The sequence below is a fragment of the Oncorhynchus nerka genome, linkage group LG22, assembly GCF_034236695.1.
Source record: "Oncorhynchus nerka isolate Pitt River linkage group LG22, Oner_Uvic_2.0, whole genome shotgun sequence".
In the NCBI taxonomy this organism is placed as follows: Eukaryota; Metazoa; Chordata; class Actinopteri; order Salmoniformes; family Salmonidae; genus Oncorhynchus; species Oncorhynchus nerka.
Genome location: NC_088417.1, coordinates 863,330 through 883,867, shown reverse-complemented (window position 1 = coordinate 883,867; position 20,538 = coordinate 863,330). Strand labels below are relative to the sequence as shown.

Sequence of the window (20,538 nt, the reverse complement as noted above, 5' to 3'; positions counted from 1 at the left end):
TATTGACACCTGAGTGGTCCTGACCCCCTCCCATACTGACACCTGAGTGGTCCTAACCTCCTCCCATACTGACACCTGAGTGGTCCTGACCCCTCCCATACTGACACCTGAGTGGTCCTAACCTCCCCTACTGACACCTGAGTGGTCCTGACCCCCTCCCATACTGACACCTGAGTGATCCTGACCCCCTCCCATACTGACACCTGAGTGGTCCTGACCCCCTCCCATACTGACACCTGAGTGGTCCTGACCCCCTCCCATACTGACACCTGAGTGGTCCTGATCCCCTCCCATACTGACACCTGAGTGGTCCTGACCCCCTCCCATACTGACACCTGAGTGGTCCTGACCCCCTCCCATACTGACCCCTGAGTGGTCCTGACCCCCTCCCATACTGACCCCTGAGTGGTCCTGACCTCCTCCCATACTGACACCTGAGTGGTCCTAACCTCCCATACTGACCCCTGAGTGGTCCTGACCCCCTCCCATACTGACACCTGAGTGGTCCTGATCCCCTCCCATACTGACCCCTGAGTGGTCCTGACCCCCTCCCATACTGACACCTGAGTGGTCCTGCCCCCCTCCCATACTGACCCCTGAGTGGTACTGACCTCCCCTACTGACACCTGAGTGGTCCTGACCCCCTCCCATACTGACACCTGAGTGGTCCTGACCCCCTCCCATACTGACAGCTGAGTGGTCCTAACCTCCTCCCATACTGACACCTGAGTGGTCCTGACCCCCTCCCCTCCCGGATCTACTTCCGGCGCCGACAGAGATGGCCGCCTCGCTTCGCGTTCCTAGGAAACTATGCAGTTTTTTGTTTTTTTACGTGTTATTTCTTACATTAGTACCCCAGGTCATCTTAGGTTTCATTACATACAGTCGAGAAGAACTACTGAATATAAGATCAGCGTCAACTCACCATCAGTACGACCAAGAATATGTTTTCCGCGACGCGGATCCTGTGTTCTGCCTTACAAACAGGACAACGGAATGGATCGCATGCAGCGACCCAAGAAAACGACTCCGAAAAAGAGGGAAACGTAGCGGTCTTCTGGTCAGACTCCGGACAAGGGCACATCGCGCACCACTCCCCAGCATTCTTCTTGCCAATGTCCAGTCTCTTGACAACAAGGTTGATGAAATCCGAGCAAGGGTAGCATTCCAGAGGGACATCAGAGACTGCAATGTTCTCTGCTTCACGGAAACATGGCTTACTGGGAAGACGCTATCCGATGCGGTGCAGCCAACGGGTTTCTCCACGCATCGCGCCGACAGAAACAAACATCTTTCTGGTAAGAAGAGCGGCGGGGGCGTATGCCTCATGACTAACGAGACATGGTGTGATGAAGGAAACATACAGGAACTCAAATCCTTCTGTTCACCTGATTTAGAATTCCTCACAATCAAATGTAGACCGCATTATCTTCCAAGAGAATTCTCTTCGATTATAATCACAGCCGTATATATCCCCCAAGCAGACACATCGATGGCTCTGAACAAACTTTATTTAACTCTTTGCAAACTGGAAACCATTTATCCGGAGGCTGCATTCATTGTAGCTGGGGATTTTAACAAAGCTAATCTGAAAACAAGACTCCCTAAATTTTATCAGCATATCAATTGCGCAACCAGGGGTGGTAAAACCTTGGATCATTGTTACTCTAACTTCCGCGACGCATATAAGGCCCTGCCCCGCCCCCCTTTCGGAAAAGCTGACCACGACTTCATTTTGTTGATCCCTGCCTACAGGCAGAAACTTAAACAAGAGGCTCCCACGCTGAGGTCTGTCCAACGCTGGTCAGACCAAGCTGACTCCACACTCCAAGACTGCTTCCATCACGTGGACTGGGACATGTTTCGTATTGCGTCAGATGAAAATATTGACGAATACGCTGATTCGGTGTGCGAGTTCATTAGAACGTGCGTCGAAGATGTCGTTCCCATAGCAACGATAAAAACATTCCCAAACCAGAAACCGTGGATTGATGGCAGCATTCGCGTGAAACTGAAAGCGCGAACCACTGCTTTTAATCAGGGCAAGGTGTCTGGTAACATGTCCGAATATAAACAATGCATCTATTCCCTCCGCAAGGCTATTAAACAAGCTAAGCGTCAGTACAGAGACAAAGTGGAATCTCAATTCAATGGCTCAGACACAAGAGGCATGTGGCAGGGTCTACAGTCAATCACGGACTACAAGAAGAAACCCAGCCCAGTCACGGACCAGGATGTCTTGCTCCCAGGCAGACTAAATAACTTTTTTGCCCGCTTTGAGGACAATACAGTGCCACTGACACGGCCTGCAACGAAAACATGCGGTCTCTCCTTCACTGCAGCCGAGGTGAGTAAGACATTTAAACGTGTTAACCCTCGCAAGGCTGCAGGCCCAGACGGCATCCCCAGCCGCGCCCTCAGAGCATGCGCAGACCAGCTGGCCGGTGTGTTTACGGACATATTCAATCAATCCCTATACCAGTCTGCTGTTCCCACATGCTTCAAGAGGGCCACCATTGTTCCTGTTCCCAAGAAAGCTAAGGTAACTGAGCTAAACGACTACCGCCCCGTAGCACTCACTTCCGTCATCATGAAGTGCTTTGAGAGACTAGTCAAGGACCATATCACCTCCACCCTACCTGACACCCTAGACCCACTCCAATTTGCTTACCGCCCAAATAGGTCCACAGACGATGCAATCTCAACCACACTGCACACTGCCCTAACCCACCTGGACAAGAGGAATACCTATGTGAGAATGCTGTTCATCGACTACAGCTCGGCATTCAACACCATAGTACCCTCCAAGCTCGTCATCAAGCTCGAGACCCTGGGTCTCGACCCCGCCCTGTGCAACTGGGTACTGGACTTCCTGACGGGCCGCCCCCAGGTGGTGAGGGTAGGCAACAACATCTCCTCCCGCTGATCCTCAACACGGGGGCCCCACAAGGGTGCGTTCTGAGCCCTCTCCTGTACTCCCTGTTCACCCACGACTGCGTGGCCACGCACGCCTCCAACTCAATCATCAAGTTTGCGGACGACACAACAGTGGTAGGCTTGATTACCAACAACGACGAGACGGCCTACAGGGAGGAGGTGAGGGCCCTCGGAGTGTGGTGTCAGGAAAATAACCTCACACTCAACGTCAACAAAACTAAGGAGATGATTGTGGACTTCAGGAAACAGCAGAGGGAACAGCCCCCCTATCCACATCGATGGAACAGTAGTGGAGAGTGTAGCAAGTTTTAAGTTCCTCGGCATACACATCACAGACAAACTGAATTGGTCCACTCACACTGACAGCGTCGTGAAGAAGGCGCAGCAGCGCCTCTTCAACCTCAGGAGGCTGAAGAAATTCGGCTTGTCACCAAAAGCACTCACAAACTTCTACAGATGCACAATCGAGAGCATCCTGGCGGGCTGTATCACCGCCTGGTACGGCAACTGCTCCGCCCTCAACCGTAAGGCTCTCCAGAGGGTAGTGAGGTCTGCACAACGCATCACCGGGGGCAAACTACCTGCCCTCCAGGACACCTACACCACCCGATGTTACAGGAAGGCCATAAAGATCATCAAGGACATCAACCACCCGAACCACTGCCTGTTCACCCCGCTATCATCCAGAAGGCGAGGTCAGTACAGGTGCATCAAAGCTGGGACTGAGAGACTGAAAAACAGCTTCTATCTCAAGGCTATCAGACTGTTAAACAGCCACCATTGAGTGGCTGCTGCCAACACACTGTCATTGACACTGACCCAACTCCAGCCACTTTAATAATGGGAATTGATGGGAAATGATGTAAATATATCACTAGCCACTTTAAACAATGCTACCTTATATAATGTTACTTACCCTACATTATTCATCTCATATGCATACGTATATACTGTACTCTACATCATCGACTGCATCCTTATGTAATACATGTATCACTAGCCACTTTAACTATGCCACTTTGTTTACTTTGTCTACATACTCATCTCATATGTATATACTGTACTCGATACCATCTACTGTATGCTGCTCTGTACCATCACTCACTCATATATCCTTATGTACATATTCTTTATCCCCTTACACTGTGTATAAGACAGTAGTTTTAGAATTGTTAGTTAGATTACTTGTTGGTTATCACTGCATTGTCGGAACTAGAAGCACAAGCATTTCGCTACACTCGCATTAACATCTGCTAACCATGTGTATGTGACAAATAAAATTTGATTTGATTTGATTTGATTTGACCCCCTCCCATACTGACACCTGAGTGGTCCTAAACTCCCCTACTGACACCTGAGTTGTCCTGACCCCCTCCCATACTGACACCTGAGTGGTCCTGACCCCCTCCCATACTGACACCTGAGTGGTCCTGACCCCCTCCCATACTGACACCTGAGTGGGCCTGACCCCCTCCCATACTGACACCTGAGTGGTCCTGACCCCCTCCCATACTGACACTCATATTGACACCTGAGTGGTCCTGACCCCCTCCCATACTGACACCTGAGTGGTCCTGACCCCCTCCCAAACTGACCCCTGAGTGGTCCTGACCCCCTCCCATACTGACACCTGAGTGGTCCTGACCCCCTCCCATACTGACCCCTGAGTGGTCCTGACCCCCTCCCATACTGACACCTGAGTGGTCCTGATTCCCTCCCATACTGACCCCTGAGTGGTCCTGACCCCTCCCATACTGACACCTGAGTGGTCCTGCCCCCTCCCATACTGACCCCTGAGTGGTCCTGACCTCCCCTACTGACCCCTGAGTGGTCCTGACCCCCTCCCATACTGACACCTGAGTGGACCTGACCCCCTCCCATACTGACAGCTGAGTGGTCCTAACCTCCTCCCATACTGACACCTGAGTGGTCCTGACCCCCTCCCATACTGACACCTGAGTGGTCCTGACCCCCTCCCATACTGACACCTGAGTGGTCCTAACCTCCCATACTGACACCTGAGTGGTCCTAACCTCCCATACTGACACCTGAGTGGTCCTAACCTCCCATACTGACACCTGAGTGGTCCTAACCTCCTCCCATACTGACACCTGAGTGGTCCTAACCTCCCATACTGACACCTGAGTGGTCCTGACCTCCCCTACTGACACCTGAGTGGTTCATACTACCTAACGAGCAATGATGTTATGATCATTGATTGCTCCGTATAGCGTAGCCTAATGCAGTACACCTCTAACCAAAGAAAATTGAAAATAGAATAAAAAGTGTACTTAGTTAGTGATTAAGCTCATTCTACCACACACCCTTATGTGTACTGACTTGGTTTGTCCCTCTGCCTTGTGTCGGCCCAGTGCCCAGTGTTCTGGACTGTGGCTACTGTCTGGTAGGAGGGGTGAGATTCAGACAGTTCCTGTGTTGTAATGAGGGCCTCAGTGCTGGAACCTTCTGCATCCTCCCCCGGAGACAGTGGCCCGCCTCCAACATCAGGGTAAATACAATCACCTCTGGGTTAGGGTGTTGGGGTTAGAGGTCAAAGGGTAAATACAATCACCTCTGGGTTAGGGTGTTAGGGTTAGAGGTCAGAGGTCAAAGGTTAGAAGGTGAAAAAAAAATCCTCCATCTGTCTGATCAACAGGTTTCATATGATGTCTGTAGGACAGGGTTATATTATGGTCTGTAGGACAGGGTTATATTATGGTCTGTAGGACAGGGTTATATTATGGTCTGTAGGACAGGGTTATATTATGGTCTCTAGGACAGGGTTATATTATGGTCTGTAGGACAAGGTTATATTATGGTCTGTAGGACAGGGTTATATTATGGTCTGTAGGACAGGGTTATATTATGGTCTGTAGGACAGGGTTATATTATGGTCTGTAGGACAGGGTTATATTATGGTCTGTAGGACAGGGTTATATTATGGTCTGTAGGACAAGGTTATATTATGGTCTGTAGGACAGGGTTATATTATGGTCTGTAGGACAAGGTTATATTATGGTCTGTATAACAGGGTTATATTATGGTCTGTAGGACAGGGTTATATTATGGTCTGTAGGACAGGGTTATATAATGGTCTGTATAACAGGGTTATACTATGGTCTGTAGGGCAGGGTTATATTATGGTCTGTATAACAGGGTTATATTATGGTCTGTAGGACAGGGTTATATTATGGTCTGTAGGACAGGGTTATATTATGGTCTGTAGGACAGGGTTATATTATGGTCTGTATAACAGGGTTATATTATGGTCTGTAGGAAAAGGGTTATATAATGGTCTGTAGGACAGGGTTATATTATGGTCTCTAGGACAGGGTTATATTATGGTCTGTATAACAGGGTTATATTATGGTCTGTAGGACAGGGTTATATTATGGTCTGTAGGACAGGGTTATATTATGGTCTGTAGGACAGGGTTATATTATGGTCTGTAGGACAGGGTTATATTATGGTCTGTAGGACAGGGTTATATTATGGTCTGTAGGACAAGGTTATATTATGGTCTGTAGGACAAGGTTATATTATGGTCTCTAGGACAGGGTTATATTATGGTCTGTAGGACAGGGTTATATTATGGTCTGTAGGACAGGGTTATATTATGGTCTGTAGGACAGGGTTATATTATGGTCTGTATAACAGGGTTATAATATGGTCTGTATAACAGGGTTATATTATGGTCTGTAGGGCAGGGTTATATTATGGTCTGTAGGACAAGGTTATATTATGGTCTGTAGGACAGGGTTATATTATGGTCTCTAGGACAGGGTTATATTATGGTCTGTAGGACAGGGTTATATTATGGTCTGTATAACAGGGTTATATTATGGTCTGTATAACAGGGTTATATTATGGTCTGTAGGACAGGGTTATATTATGTCTGTAGTAATTCTTAATCTCTCACTGCCAGTCTGTAGTAACTACCAGCTTTGCTGAGGAGCCCCCGTTTGCAGTCAGCCCCTCCCTGTTTGAGCTGCAACCTGGGCAGACCACAGTGGTGGAGGTGAGTCAATCAGCCGTTTTGGTCATATCACAGCCTCTAAAGTCAGATAGTGCTTTGTCTGCACTGAGAAACGTTGTGTGTGTGTGTGTGTGTGTGTGTGTGTGTGTGTGTGTGTGTCTGCGTGTGCGTCATGTCCCAGGTGGTGTTCTTCCCAATGCTGGCAGAGAGTTGCTCCCAGGTCTTCACCATAGTATGTGACAACTGCCAGGTCAAAGACATCACTGTACAAGGTGTGTGTCTGTCTCCCGGTCAGGGCCAGCTGATAGGTCTAGAGCTGGTGTGTGTCTATCTCCCGGTCAGGGCCAGCTGATAGGTCTAGAGCTGGTGTGTGTCTATCTCCAGGTCAGGGCCAGCTGATAGGTCTAGAGCTGGTGTGTGTCTGTCTTCAGGTCAGGGCCAGCTGATAGGTCTAGAGCTGGTGTGTGTCTATCTCCAGGTCAGGGCCAGCTGATAGGTCTAGAGCTGGTGTGTGTCTGTCTCCTGGTCAGGGCCAGCTGATAGGTCTAGAGCTGGTGTGTGTCTGTCTCCAGGTCAGGGCCAGCTGATAGGTCTAGAGCTGGTGTGTGTGTCTGGGGAAGAAGAGGTCCCTGCTCTCGGAGAACTCTGTGACGTCACAGCTGAACACTATGTCCGCTTCCCCACTGCCAACCCTCACTCCGTCCAACAGAAGACACTCACCATCAGGAACAACACGTAAGTCCTGCTACCTGCCCTAACCCTTAAACTAACCACCATCAACAACACATTAGACCAGCTACCTGCCCTAACCCTTAAACTAACCACCATCAACAACACATTAGACCAGCTACCTGCCCTAACCCTTAAACTAACCACCACCAACAACACATTAGACCAGCTACCTGCCCTAACCCTTAAACTAACCACCATCAACAACACATTAGACCAGCTACCTGCCCTAACCCTTAAACTAACCACCATCAACAACACATTAGACCAGCTACCTGCCCTAACCCTTAAACTAACCACCATCAGGAACACGTTAGACCAGCTACCTGCCCTAACCCTTAAACTAACCACCATCATCAACACGTTAGACCAGCTACCTGCCCTAACCCTTAAACTAACCACCACCAACAACACATTAGACCAGCTACCTGCCCTAACCCTTAAACTAACCATCACCAACAACACATTAGACCAGCTACCTGCCCTGACCCTTAAACTAACCACCATCAGGAACACGTTAGACCAGCTACCTGCCCTAACCCTTAAACTAACCACCATCAACAACAAAACATTAGACCAGCTACCTGCCCTAACCCTTAAACTAACCACCACCAACAACACATTAGACCAGCTACCTGCCCTAACCCTTAAACTAACCACCATCAGGAACACGTTAGACCAGCTACCTGCCCTAACCCTTAAACTAACCATCATCAACAACACATTAGACCAGCTACCTGCCCTAACCCTTAAACTAACCACCATCAACAACACATTAGACCAGCTACCTGCCCTAACCCTTAAACTAACCACCATCAACAACACGTTAGACCAGCTACCTGCCCTGACCCTTAAACTAACCACCATCATCAACAACACGTTAGACCAGCTACCTGCCCTAACCCTTAAACTAACCACCATCACCAACAACACATTAGACCAGCTACCTGCCCTAACCCTTAAACTAACCACCATCAACAACACATTAGACCAGCTACCTGCCCTAACCCTTAAACTAACCATCATCAACAACACATTAGACCAGCTACCTGCCCTAACCCTTAAACTAACCACCATCAACAACACGTTAGACCAGCTACCTGCCCTAACCCTTAAACTAACCACCATCAGGAACACGTTAGACCAGCTACCTGCCCTAATTTTAAACTAACCACCATCAACAACACGTTAGACCAGCTACCTGCCCTAACCCTTAAACTAACCACCATCAACAACACGTTAGACCAGCTACCTGCCCTAACCCTTAAACTAACCATCAACAACACATTAGACCAGCTACCTGCCCTAACCCTTAAACTAACCATCAACAACACGTTAGACCAGCTACCTGCCCTAACCCTTAAACTAACCATCAACAACACGTTAGACCAGCTACCTGCCCTAACCCTTAAACTAACCACCATCAACAACACATTAGACCAGCTACCTGCCCTAACCCTTAAACTAACCACCATCAACAACACATTAGACCAGCTACCTGCCCTAACCCTTAAACTAACCACCACCAACAACACGTTAGACCAGCTACCTGCCCTAACCCTTAAACTAACCACCATCAACAACAACACATTAGACCAGCTACCTGCCCTAACCCTTAAACTAACCACCATCATCAACAACACATTAGACCAGCTACCTGCCCTAACCCTTAAACTAACCACCATCAACAACAACACATTAGACCAGCTACCTGCCCTAACCCTTAAACTAACCACCATCAACAACACATTAGACCAGCTACCTGCCCTAACCCTTAAACTAACCACCACCATCAACAACACGTTAGACCAGCTACCTGCCCTAACCCTTAAACTAACCATCATCAACAACACATTAGACCAGCTACCTGCCCTAACCCTTAAACTAACCACCATCAACAACACATTAGACCAGCTACCTGCCCTAACCCTTAAACTAACCACCATCAACAACACGTTAGACCAGCTACCTGCCCTAACCCTTAAACTAACCACCATCAACAACAACACATTAGACCAGCTACCTGCCCTAACCCTTAAACTAACCATCATCAACAACACGTTAGACCAGCTACCTGCCCTGACCCTTAAACTAACCACCACCAACAACACATTAGACCAGCTACCTGCCCTAACCCTTAAACTAACCACCATCAACAACACATTAGACCAGCTACCTGCCCTAACCCTTAAACTAACCATCAACAACACATTAGACCAGCTACCTGCCCTGACCCTGTCTGTTTCTACTCTCTCTCTGTCTGTTTCTACTCTCTCTCTCTGTCTGTTTCTACTCTCTCTCTGTCTGTTTCTACTCTCTCTCTCTGTCTGTTTCTACTCTCTCTCTGTCTGTTTCTACTCTCTCTCTGTCTGTTTCTACTCTCTCTCTGTCTGTTTCTACTCTCTCTCTGTCTGTTTCTACTCTCTCTCTCTGTCTGTTTCTACTCTCTCTGTCTGTTTCTTCTCTCTCTGTCTGTTTCTACTCTCTCTCTGTCTGTTTCTTCTCTCTCTCTGTCTGTTTCTTCTCTCTCTCTCTCTGTTTCTACTCTCTCTCTGTCTGTTTCTACTCTCTCTGTCTGTTTCTACTCTCTCTCTCTGTCTGTTTCTACTCTCTCTCTCTGTCTGTTTCTACTCTCTCTCTTTCTGTCTCTGTCTGTTTCTACTCTCTGTCTGTTTCTACTCTCTCTCTCTGTCTGTTTCTACTCTCTCTCTCTGTCTTTTTCTTCTCTCTCTCTGTCTGTTTCTTCTCTCTCTCTGTCTGTTTCTACTCTCTCTGTCTGTTTCTACTCTCTCTGTCTGTTTCTATACTCTGTCTGTTTCTACTCTCTCTGTCTGTTTCTACTCTCTCTGTCTGTTTCTACTCTCTCTCTGTCTGCTTCTTCTCTCTCTCTGTCTGGTTCTACTCTCTCTGTCTGTTTCTTCTCTCTCTCTGTCTGTTTCTACTCTCTCTGTCTGTTTCTACTCTCTCTGTCTGTTTCTACTCTCTCTCTGTCTGTTTCTACTCTCTCTGTCGGTTTCTATACTCTCTCTGTCTGTTTCTACTCTCTCTCTGTCTGCTTCTTCTCTCTCTCTGTCTGTTTCTACTCTCTCTGTCTGTTTCTACTCTCTCTCTGTCTGTTTCTACTCTCTCTGTCTGTTTCTACTCTCTCTGTCTGTTTCTATACTCTCTCTGTCTGTTTCTATACTCTCTCTGTCTGTTTCTACTCTCTGTCTGTTTCTACTCTCTCTCTGTCTGTTTCTACTCTCTCTGTCTGTTTCTACTCTCTCTGTCTGTTTCTATACTCTCTCTGTCTGTTTCTATACTCTCTCTGTCTGTTTCTACTCTCTCTGTCTGTTTCTACTCTCTCTGTCTGTTTCTATACTGTCTCTGTCTGTTTCTATACTCTCTCTGTCTGTTTCTATACTCTCTCTGTCTGTCTGTCTCTGTCTGTTTCTTCTCTCTCTCTGTCTGTTTCTTCTCTCTCTCTGTCTGTTTCTACTCTCTCTCTCTCTGTCTCTGTCTGCTTCTTCTCTCTCTCTGTCTGCTTCTTCTCTCTCTCTGTCTGTTTCTACTCTCTCTGTCTGTCTCTGTCTCTGTTTCTTCTCTCTCTCTGTCTGTTTCTTCTCTCTCTCTGTCTGTCTCTGTCTCGCTCTCTCTCTCTATATGTCTGTCTGTGTGTCAGTCACTTGGAGCTGGCGTTCCATTGGCAGATCATGCAGCCCAACTTGCAGACCCTCCTCCCTGGGGAGATCCCTGACCCCGCCCACATCCAGTACCACTTGGCCAATGACGACGTGTTCTACGTCAGCCCCGCCTCCGGCCTGCTAACCCCCTTACAGGACCATGAGTTCCTCCTTACATACCAGCCCCAGCAGGTAACCTCTGACCTCTAACCCGACTGGACCATGAGTAGCTGTAGGGTGTGATTCACTAGGTGCATCAGTGCAGTAAAAGTTGATGTGTGTTTTATCCAGTTGATGGACTACCACCGTGTGTGTCACATGGTAGTGAGGGACGTCCCAGAGCTGCCCAGAGAGGATGAACCTCTGGACACCGCCCCCAAGGTGAACGATGTGATTGTCATGGAGATAGAGGTCAAAGGGTTGACACAGGCCTACCAGGTCCTGTTGGAGCCTTACTCTATTCATATCCCTGGAGAGGTGTTCATAGGCACCACCATCCGCAGGAGCTTCAAGGTAATCAGTTATGATAGTACATCAATGAGATACTTTATGTTTACCCAGTGGGCAAATTGACCAAGTGACGCGTTTACGTCCAAAAGCAGTTGGTGAACTGGTGATGTCTTTGCCCACAGGGTAAGTACAGTAGTCTATGTTCTCTTCTCCAGACCACCATGGTACCAGTAGTCTCTGATGGTCTGTTCTCCAGACCACCATGGTACCAGTAATCTCTGATGGTCTGTTCTCCAGACCACCATGGTACCAGTAGTCTCTGAGGGTCTCTTCTCCAGACCACCATGGTACCAGTAGTCTCTGATGGTCTGTTCTCCAGACCACCATGGTACCAGTAGTCTCTGATGGTCTGTTCTCCAGACCACCATGGTACCAGTAGTCTCTGATGGTCTCTTCTCTTCTCCAGACCACCATGGTACCAGTAGTCTCTGATGGTCTGTTCTCCAGACCACCATGGTACCAGTAGTCTCTGTTCTCTTCTCCAGACCACCATGGTACCAGTAATCTCTGGTCTGTTGTCCAGACCACCATGGTACCAGTAGTCTCTGATGGTCTGTTCTCCAGACCACCATGGTACCAGTAGTCTCTGATGGTCTCTTCTCCAGACCACCATGGTACCAGTAGTCTCTGATGGTCTCTTCTCCAGACCACCATGGTACCAGTAGTCTCTGATGGTCTGTTCTCTTCTCCAGACCACCATGGTACCAGTAGTCTCTGATGGTTTGTTCTCCAGACCACCATGGTACCAGTAGTCTCTGATGGTCTGTTCTCCAGACCACCATGGTACCAGTAGTCTCTGATGGTCTGTTCTCCAGACCACCATGGTACCAGTAGTCTTTGTCTCTTCAGATGTGGAACAACAGCAGATCCAGAATCGCCTTCCATTGGGAGAGGAGCGGTGACTGTCACATCATGGAGGTGGAGCCCCCTGCTGGGGAAATAGGTACACATCATGGTCACACACAGATAGATAGAGGCCAATGTATAAATAACATATATGTATATATATATATTTATTTCCTTTATTATTTCCCCCTAACCCTGCCCCCCATCCCCTAATTGGAGTAAACGAATGAACAACAACACTTGGGCGTATATTTCCAGTTTATCCATACTGTCTACATTTAACACAGTCTATATATTTAGTCCTCATCCTTCCAGCTTATCCATACTGTCTACATTTAACACAGTCTATATATTTAGTCCCCATCCTTCCATCTTATCCATACTGTCTACATTTAACACAGTCTATATATTTAGTCCTCATCCTTCCAGCTTATCCATACTGTCTACATTTAACACAGTCTATATATTTAGTCCCCATCCTTCCATCTTATCCATACTGTCTACATTTAACACAGTCTATATATTTAGTCCTCATCCTTCCAGTTTATCCATACTGTCTACATTTAACACAGTCTATATATTTAGTCCTCATCCTTCAGCTCCACTCAACCCCTCCCATCTATCTCTGAAAACCATCCAGTTTTTATTTCTATTTGCCATATATTTTTCAACTGTGCTGTCTGTGATGTTTCACAAAAGTTCTGAAATATGTTAATATGTTAGAAATATGTTATCTACATAAGTATTCAGACCCTTTGCTATGAGACTTGAAATTGAAGTCAGGTGCTTCCTGTTTCCATTGATCATCCTTGAGCTGTTTCTACAACTTGATTGGAGTCCACCTGTGGTAAATTAAATTGACTGGACATGATTTGAAAAGGCACACACCTGTCTATATAAGGTCCTACAGTTGACAGTGCATGTCAGAGCAAAAACCAAGCCATGAGGTCGAAGGAATTGTCCATAAAGCTCAGAGACAAGATTGTGTCGAGGCACAGATCTGGGGAAGGGTACCAAAAAATGTCTGCAGCATTGAAGGTCCCCAAGAACACAGTAGCCTCCATCATACTTAAATGGAAGAAGTTTGGATCCACCAAGACTCTTCCTAGAGCTGGCCGCCCAGCCAAACTGAGCAATCGGGGAAGAAGGGCCTTGGTCAATGGTCACTCTGACTGACAGAGCTCCAGAGTTCCTCTGTGGAAATGGGAGAACCTTCCAGAAGGATAACCATCTCTGCGGCACCACCAATCAGGTCTTTATGGTAGAGTGACCAAACGGAAGCCACTTCCTCAGTAAAAGGCACGACAGCCCGCTTGGAGTTTAACAATAGGCACCTAAAGGACTCTCAGACAATGAGAAACATGATTCTCTGGTCTGATTAAACCAAGATTGAATTCTTTGGCCTGAACACCAAGCATCACATCTTGAGGAAACCTGGCACCATCCCTACGGTGAAGCACGGTGGTGGCATTATCATGCTGTGAGGTTGTTTTTCAGCAGCAGGGACTGGGAGACTAGTCAGGACCAAAGGAAAGATGAACGGAGCAAAGTACAGAGAGATCCTTGATGAAAACCTGCTCCAGAGCACTCAGGATCTCTGACTGGGGCGAAGGTTCACCTTCCAACAAGACAACGACCCTAAGCACACAGCCAAGACAATGCAAGAGTAGCTTCAGGACAAGTCTCTGAATGTCCTTGAGTGGCCCAGCCAGAGCCCAGACTTGAACCCGATCAAAGATCTCTAGAGAGACCTGAAAATAGCTGTGCAGCAACGCTCCCCATCCAACCTTGAGAGGATCTGCAGAGAAGAATGGTAGAAACTCCCCAAATACAGGTGTGCCAAGCTTGTCGTGTCATACCCAAGAAGACTCTATGCTGTAATTGCTGCCTAAGGTGCTTCAACAAAGTACTGAGTAAATGGTCTGAATACTTATGTAAATGTGATATTTCCTTAAATGAAACTGGTATGCTTTTTCATTCATCACAATTTTCTTTAGCCAATTTTGGTCGTTAATGCAGGGCTGACAGACAAGTTCCTTACTTTATCCCCTTTCTTCTTGCGGTAATGCTGCAATTCGTTGGTTGTAATTCTGGTGAGAGCAGACATTTCCATATGTTTTTGTTAGCTGCATCTATGACATAACTCCACCAGTCCTATTTATGAAGATTATACAAAACATCTAATTATTCCCTAAATATTGTTTTTTTTAACCATAGAGGTCTAATGCTTTAATATTTAATCATTTCTGCCCTCTGAATTCATATTCATTATATATTATATATATTATATATATATATTATAAATAGGCCCATTTAATTTTGTCTGACTTGCCGTTCCAAATAAAATGGAATATTTTTTGCTCATATCATTTTGCTCATATCATTTTAAAAACAAGTCGCTCGGTGTAGGCAAAACCATAAGCAAATCGGTAAACTGGGATATGACTAAAGAGTTAATCAGGGTAAACTGGGATATGACTAAAGAGTTAATCAGGGTAAACTGGGATATGACTAAAGAGTTAATCAGGGTAAACTGGGATATGACTAAAGAGTTAATCAGGGTAAACTGGGATATGACTAAAGAGTTAATCAGGGTAAACTGGGATATGACTAAAGAGTTAATCAGGGTAAACTGGGATATGACTAAAGAGTTAATCAGGGTAAACTGGGATATGACTAAAGAGTTAATCAGGGTAAACTGGGATATGACTAAAGAGTTAATCAGGGTAAACTGGGATATGACTAAAGAGTTAATCAGGGTAAACTGGGATATGACTAAAGAGTTAATCAGGGTAAACTGGGATATGACTAAAGAGTTAATCAGGGTAAACTGGGATATGACTAAAGAGTTAATCAGGGTGATTTTTCCACAAATAGATAGGTATTTTCCTTTCCATGAATGTTTATTATTGATTTATTTTGGGATATGTATACCGAGTATATCCACATCACTGTCAGACCATTTTATACGGTAATGTAAAAGTTGTATTTTTTAGTGATCCAATACGTAATATAGTACACTGATCATCATTTGGTTGTATTCCAGAGAGGTTATACAAAGTAGCTAGATCCTCTACGAGGCTGTGCAGGGATCCACATTGTGGATTTAAAAGAAAACATGAATCATCAGTGTACAATGATATTGTGGTTTTTAAGCCAGGGATTTCAAGGCCCTTGATGTTATTGTTGGATCTGATTTTAATAGCTAACATTTTGACAGCCATAATAAATAGATATGCCGATAGTGGACAACCTTGTTTTACTCCTCTTGACAGTTGAATACTTTCTGAGAAGTAGCCATTATTTAGTATTTTACACCTGTGGTTTAACTTTAACCCATTTTAAAAGAGACTCTCCAAAATATTATTATGTGCATATATTGAAGCAACATCTTAAGACATCAGTCAGGAAGTTAAAGCTTGGTCGCAAATGTGTCTTCCAAACGGACAATGACCCCAAGCATACTTCCATTGTTGTGGCAAAATGCCTTTAGGACAGCAAAGCCAAAGTATTGGAGTGGCCATCACAAAGCCCTGACCTCAATCCTATAGAACATTTGAGGACAGAACTGAAAAAGTGTGTGCGAGCAAGGAGGCCTACAAACCTGACTCAGTTTGGCCACTAGAGGCCTCTACCATTCTCTATGAGGTCATGGCATAGAGGTGGAGGCCCCTGCTGGGGAAATAGGAACATGCCATGGTCACATCATAGAGGTGGAGCCCCCTGCTGGTGAAATAGGAACATGCCATGGTCACATCATAGAGGTGGAGCCCCCTGCTGGGGAAATAGGTACATGTCATGGTCACATCATAGAGGTGGAGCCCCTTGCTGGGGAAATAGGAACATGCCACGGTCACATTATAGAGGTGGAGCCCCCTGCTGGGGAAATAGGAACATGTCATGGTCACATCATAGAGGTGGAGCCCCCTGCTGGGGAAATAGGAACATGCCATGGTCACATCATAGAGGTGGAGCCCCCTGCTGGGGAAATAGGTACATGTCATGGTCACATCATAGAGGTGGAGCCCCCTGCTGGGGAAATAGGAACATGCCATGGTCACATCATAGAGGTGGAGCCCCCTGCTGGGGAAATAGGAACATTTCATGGTCACATCATAGAGGTGGAGCCCCCTGCTGGGGAAATAGGAACATGCCATGGTCACATCATAGAGGTGGAGCCCCCTGCTGGGGAAATAGGAACATGCCATGGTCACATCATAGAGGTGGAGCCCCTTGCTGGGGAAATAGGAACATGCCACGGTCACATTATAGAGGTGGAGCCCCCTGCTGGGGAAATAGGAACATGTCATGGTCACATCATAGAGGTGGAGCCCCCTGCTGGGGAAATAGGAACATGCCATGGTCACATCATAGAGGTGGAGCCCCCTGCTGGGGAAATAGGTACATGTCATGGTCACATCATAGAGGTGGAGCCCCCTGCTGGGGAAATAGGAACATGCCATGGTCACATCATAGAGGTGGAGCCCCCTGCTGGGGAAATAGGAACATTTCATGGTCACATCATAGAGGTGGAGCCCCCTGCTGGGGAAATAGGAACATGCCATGGTCACATCATAGAGGTGGAGCCCCCTGCTGGGGAAATAGGAACATGCCATGGTCACATTTACATTTACATTACATTTAAGTCATTTAGCAGACGCTCTTATCCAGAGCGACTTACAAATTGGTGCATTCACCTTATGACATCCAGTGGAACAGTAGTGCATCTAAATCTTTTAAGGGGGGTGAGAGGGATTACTTCATCCTATCCTAGGTATTCCTTAAAGAGGTGGGGTTTCAGGTGTCTCCGGAAGGTGGTGATTGACTCCGCTGTCCTGGCGTCATAGAGGTGGAGCCCCCTGCTGGGGAAATAGGAACATGCCATGGTCACATCATAGAGGTGGAGCCCCCTGCTGGGGAAATAGGTACATGTCATGGTCACATCATAGAGGTGGAGCCCCCTGCTGGGGAAATAGGAACATGCCATGGTCACATCATAGAGGTGGAGCCCCCTGCTGGGGAAATAGGTACATGACATGATTCAGCCAGACTGTTTATAAGAGATGAACATGAATTATACATTTCAAGACATTTAGCAGAAGTGCAGCAGAACTCTGTAGCTTTAGTAGACTGACTGATTAATGTGTCTAGTAGACTGGTCGGTTGACTGACTAGTTAGTAGACTGGTCAGTTGACTGACTGACTGGTTTGTAGATTTATGTTGACTGACTGGTTAGTAGACTGGTCTGTTGACTGACTGGTTAGTAGACTGGTCAGTTGACTGACTGACTGGTTAGTAGATTTATGTTGACTGACTGGTTAGTAGACTGGTCTCTTGACTGACTGATTTGTAGACTGGTCTGTTGGCTGACTGGTTAGTAGACTAGTCTGTTAGCTGACTGGTTATTAGACTGGTCTCTTGACTGACTGGTTAGTAGACTGGTCAGTTGACTGACTGACTGGTTTGTAGATTTATGTTGACTGACTGGTTAGTAGACTGGTCTGTTGACTGACTGGTTAGTAGACTGGTCAGTTGACTGACTGACTGGTTAGTAGATTTATGTTGACTGACTGGTTAGTAGACTGGTCTCTTGACTGACTGATTTGTAGACTGGTCTGTTGGCTGACTGGTTAGTAGACTAGTCTGTTAGCTGACTGGTTATTAGACTGGTCTCTTGACTGACTGGTTAGTAGACTGGTCTCTTGACTGACTGGTTGGTAGACTTGTCTGTTGGCTGACTGGTTAGTAGACTAGTCTGTTAGCTGACTGGTTATTAGACTGGTCTCTTGACTGACTGGTTAGTAGACTGGTCTCTTGACTGACTGGTTAGTAGACGGTCTCTTGACTGACTGGTTGGTAGACTTGTCTGTTGACTGACTGGTTAGTAGACTGGTCTGTTGGCAGACCCGTTAGTAGACTGGCCTGTTGGCTGACTGGTTAGTAGGCTGGTCTGTTGGTAGACCGGTTAGTAGGCTGGTCTGTTGGCTGACTGGTTAGTAGGCTGGTCTGTTGACTGACTGGGTAGTAGACTGGTCTGTTGACTGACTGGTTAGTACACTGGCTAGTAACCTGCTGTTTACTGACTGGTTAGTAGACTGGTCTGTTGGCTGACTGACTGGTTAGTAGACTGGGCTGTTGACTGACTGACTGGTTAGTAGACTGGGCTGTTGACTGACTGGTTAATAAAGCTCATCTGAAAACAAGACTCCCTAAATTCTATCAGCATATCGATTGTGCAACCAGGGCTGGTAAAACCCTGGATCATTGTTATTCTAACTTCCGCGACGCATATAAGGCCCTCCCCCAGCCTCCTTTCGGAAAAGCTGACCACGACTCCATTTTATTGCTCCTTGCCTACAGACAGAAAGTAAAACAGGAAGCTCCCGCGCTCAGGTCTGTTCAACGCTGGTCCGACCAATCTGATTCCACGCTTCAAGACTGCTTCGATCACGTGGACTGGGATATGTTCCGCATTGCGTCCAACAACAACATTGACGAATACGCCGATTCTGTGAGCGAGTTCATTAGAAAGTGCATCGGGCGATGTCGTACCCACAGCAACTATTAAAACATTCCCAAACCATAGTGGAGTTTGGAGTGTGACTGTTTGAGGTTGTGGACAGGTGTCTTTTATACTGATAACAAGTTCAAACAGGTGCCATTAATACAGGTAACGAGTGGAGGACAGAGGAGCCTCTTAAAGAAGAAGTTACAGGTCTGTGAGAGCCAGAAATCTTGCTTGTTTGTAGGTGACCAAATACTTATTTTCCACCATAATTTGCAAATAAATTCATTAAAAATCCTACAATGTGATTTTCTGGATTTCTTTTTCTCATTTTGTCTGTCATAGTTGAAGGGTACCTATGATGAAAATTACAGGCCTCTCTCATCTTTTTAAGTGGGAGAACTTGCACAATTGGTGGCTGACTAAATACTGTTTTGCCCCACTGTACATGTATCACTAGCCACTTTAAACTATGCCACTTTGTTTACATACTCATCTCATATGTATATACTGCACTCGATACCATCTACTGTATCTTGCCTATGCTGCTCTGTACCATCACTCATTCATATATCTTTATGTACATATTTTTTATCCCTTTACACTTGTGTGTATAAGGTAGTAGTTGTATAATTGTTAGGTTAGACTACTCGTTGGTTATGACTGCATTGTTGGAACTAGAAGAACAAGCATTTCGCTACACTTGCATTAACATCTGCTAACCATGTGACCAATAACATCTACTAACCATGTGTGTGACCATTAACATCTGCTAACCATGTGACAAATACAATTCGATTTAATAGAATGCTCTGTTGACTGACTAGTGGTTAGTAAACTGATCTGTTGTCTGACTGGTTGACTGTGTGTTTGTGGTCCAGAGATGAACGAGTGTTTTGACCTGGAGCTGGTTCTGACCGGAGGGCAACCAGGTGCTGTCATATCCAGACTGCTGTGTCATGTTCAGCACCATCACCAACCTGTTGCTCTGGTCATACAGGTCACCTTCAAGGTGAGAGAGACTCCTATCATAGCTGTCTAAACGGCATCATCCGCTGAGTTAGTCATTCTCAGAGAGACTCCTATCATAGCTGTCTAAACAGCATCATCCGCTGAGTTAGTCATTCTCAGAGAGACTCCTATCATAGCTGTCTAAACGGCATCATCCGCTGAGTTAGTCATTCTCAGAGAGACTCATATCATAGCTGTCTAAACGGCATCATCCGCTGAGTTAGTCATTCTCAGAGAGACTCCTATCATAGCTGTCTAAACGGCATCATCCGCTGAGTTAGTCATTCTCAGAGAGACTCATATCATAGCTGTCTAAACGGCATCATCCGCTGAGTTAGTCATTCTCAGAGAGACTCATATC

General features: G+C 46.3%; 1 protein-coding gene across 1 annotated transcript in view; it reads left to right on the top strand.

Moving 5' to 3' along the window:
- The window catches only part of dlec1 (DLEC1 cilia and flagella associated protein), a 160,916-nt gene that overhangs the window by 30,260 nt on the left and 110,118 nt on the right, over positions 1-20,538 (top strand). Inside the window, exons 11-18 of the mRNA XM_065006861.1 lie at positions 5,310-5,446; positions 6,863-6,955; positions 7,095-7,185; positions 7,486-7,648; positions 11,304-11,496; positions 11,596-11,817; positions 12,664-12,757; positions 20,048-20,178. Of these exons, the coding sequence (XP_064862933.1) occupies positions 5,310-5,446; positions 6,863-6,955; positions 7,095-7,185; positions 7,486-7,648; positions 11,304-11,496; positions 11,596-11,817; positions 12,664-12,757; positions 20,048-20,178 (1,124 nt within the window). The remainder of the gene's footprint in view (positions 1-5,309; positions 5,447-6,862; positions 6,956-7,094; positions 7,186-7,485; positions 7,649-11,303; positions 11,497-11,595; positions 11,818-12,663; positions 12,758-20,047; positions 20,179-20,538) is intronic.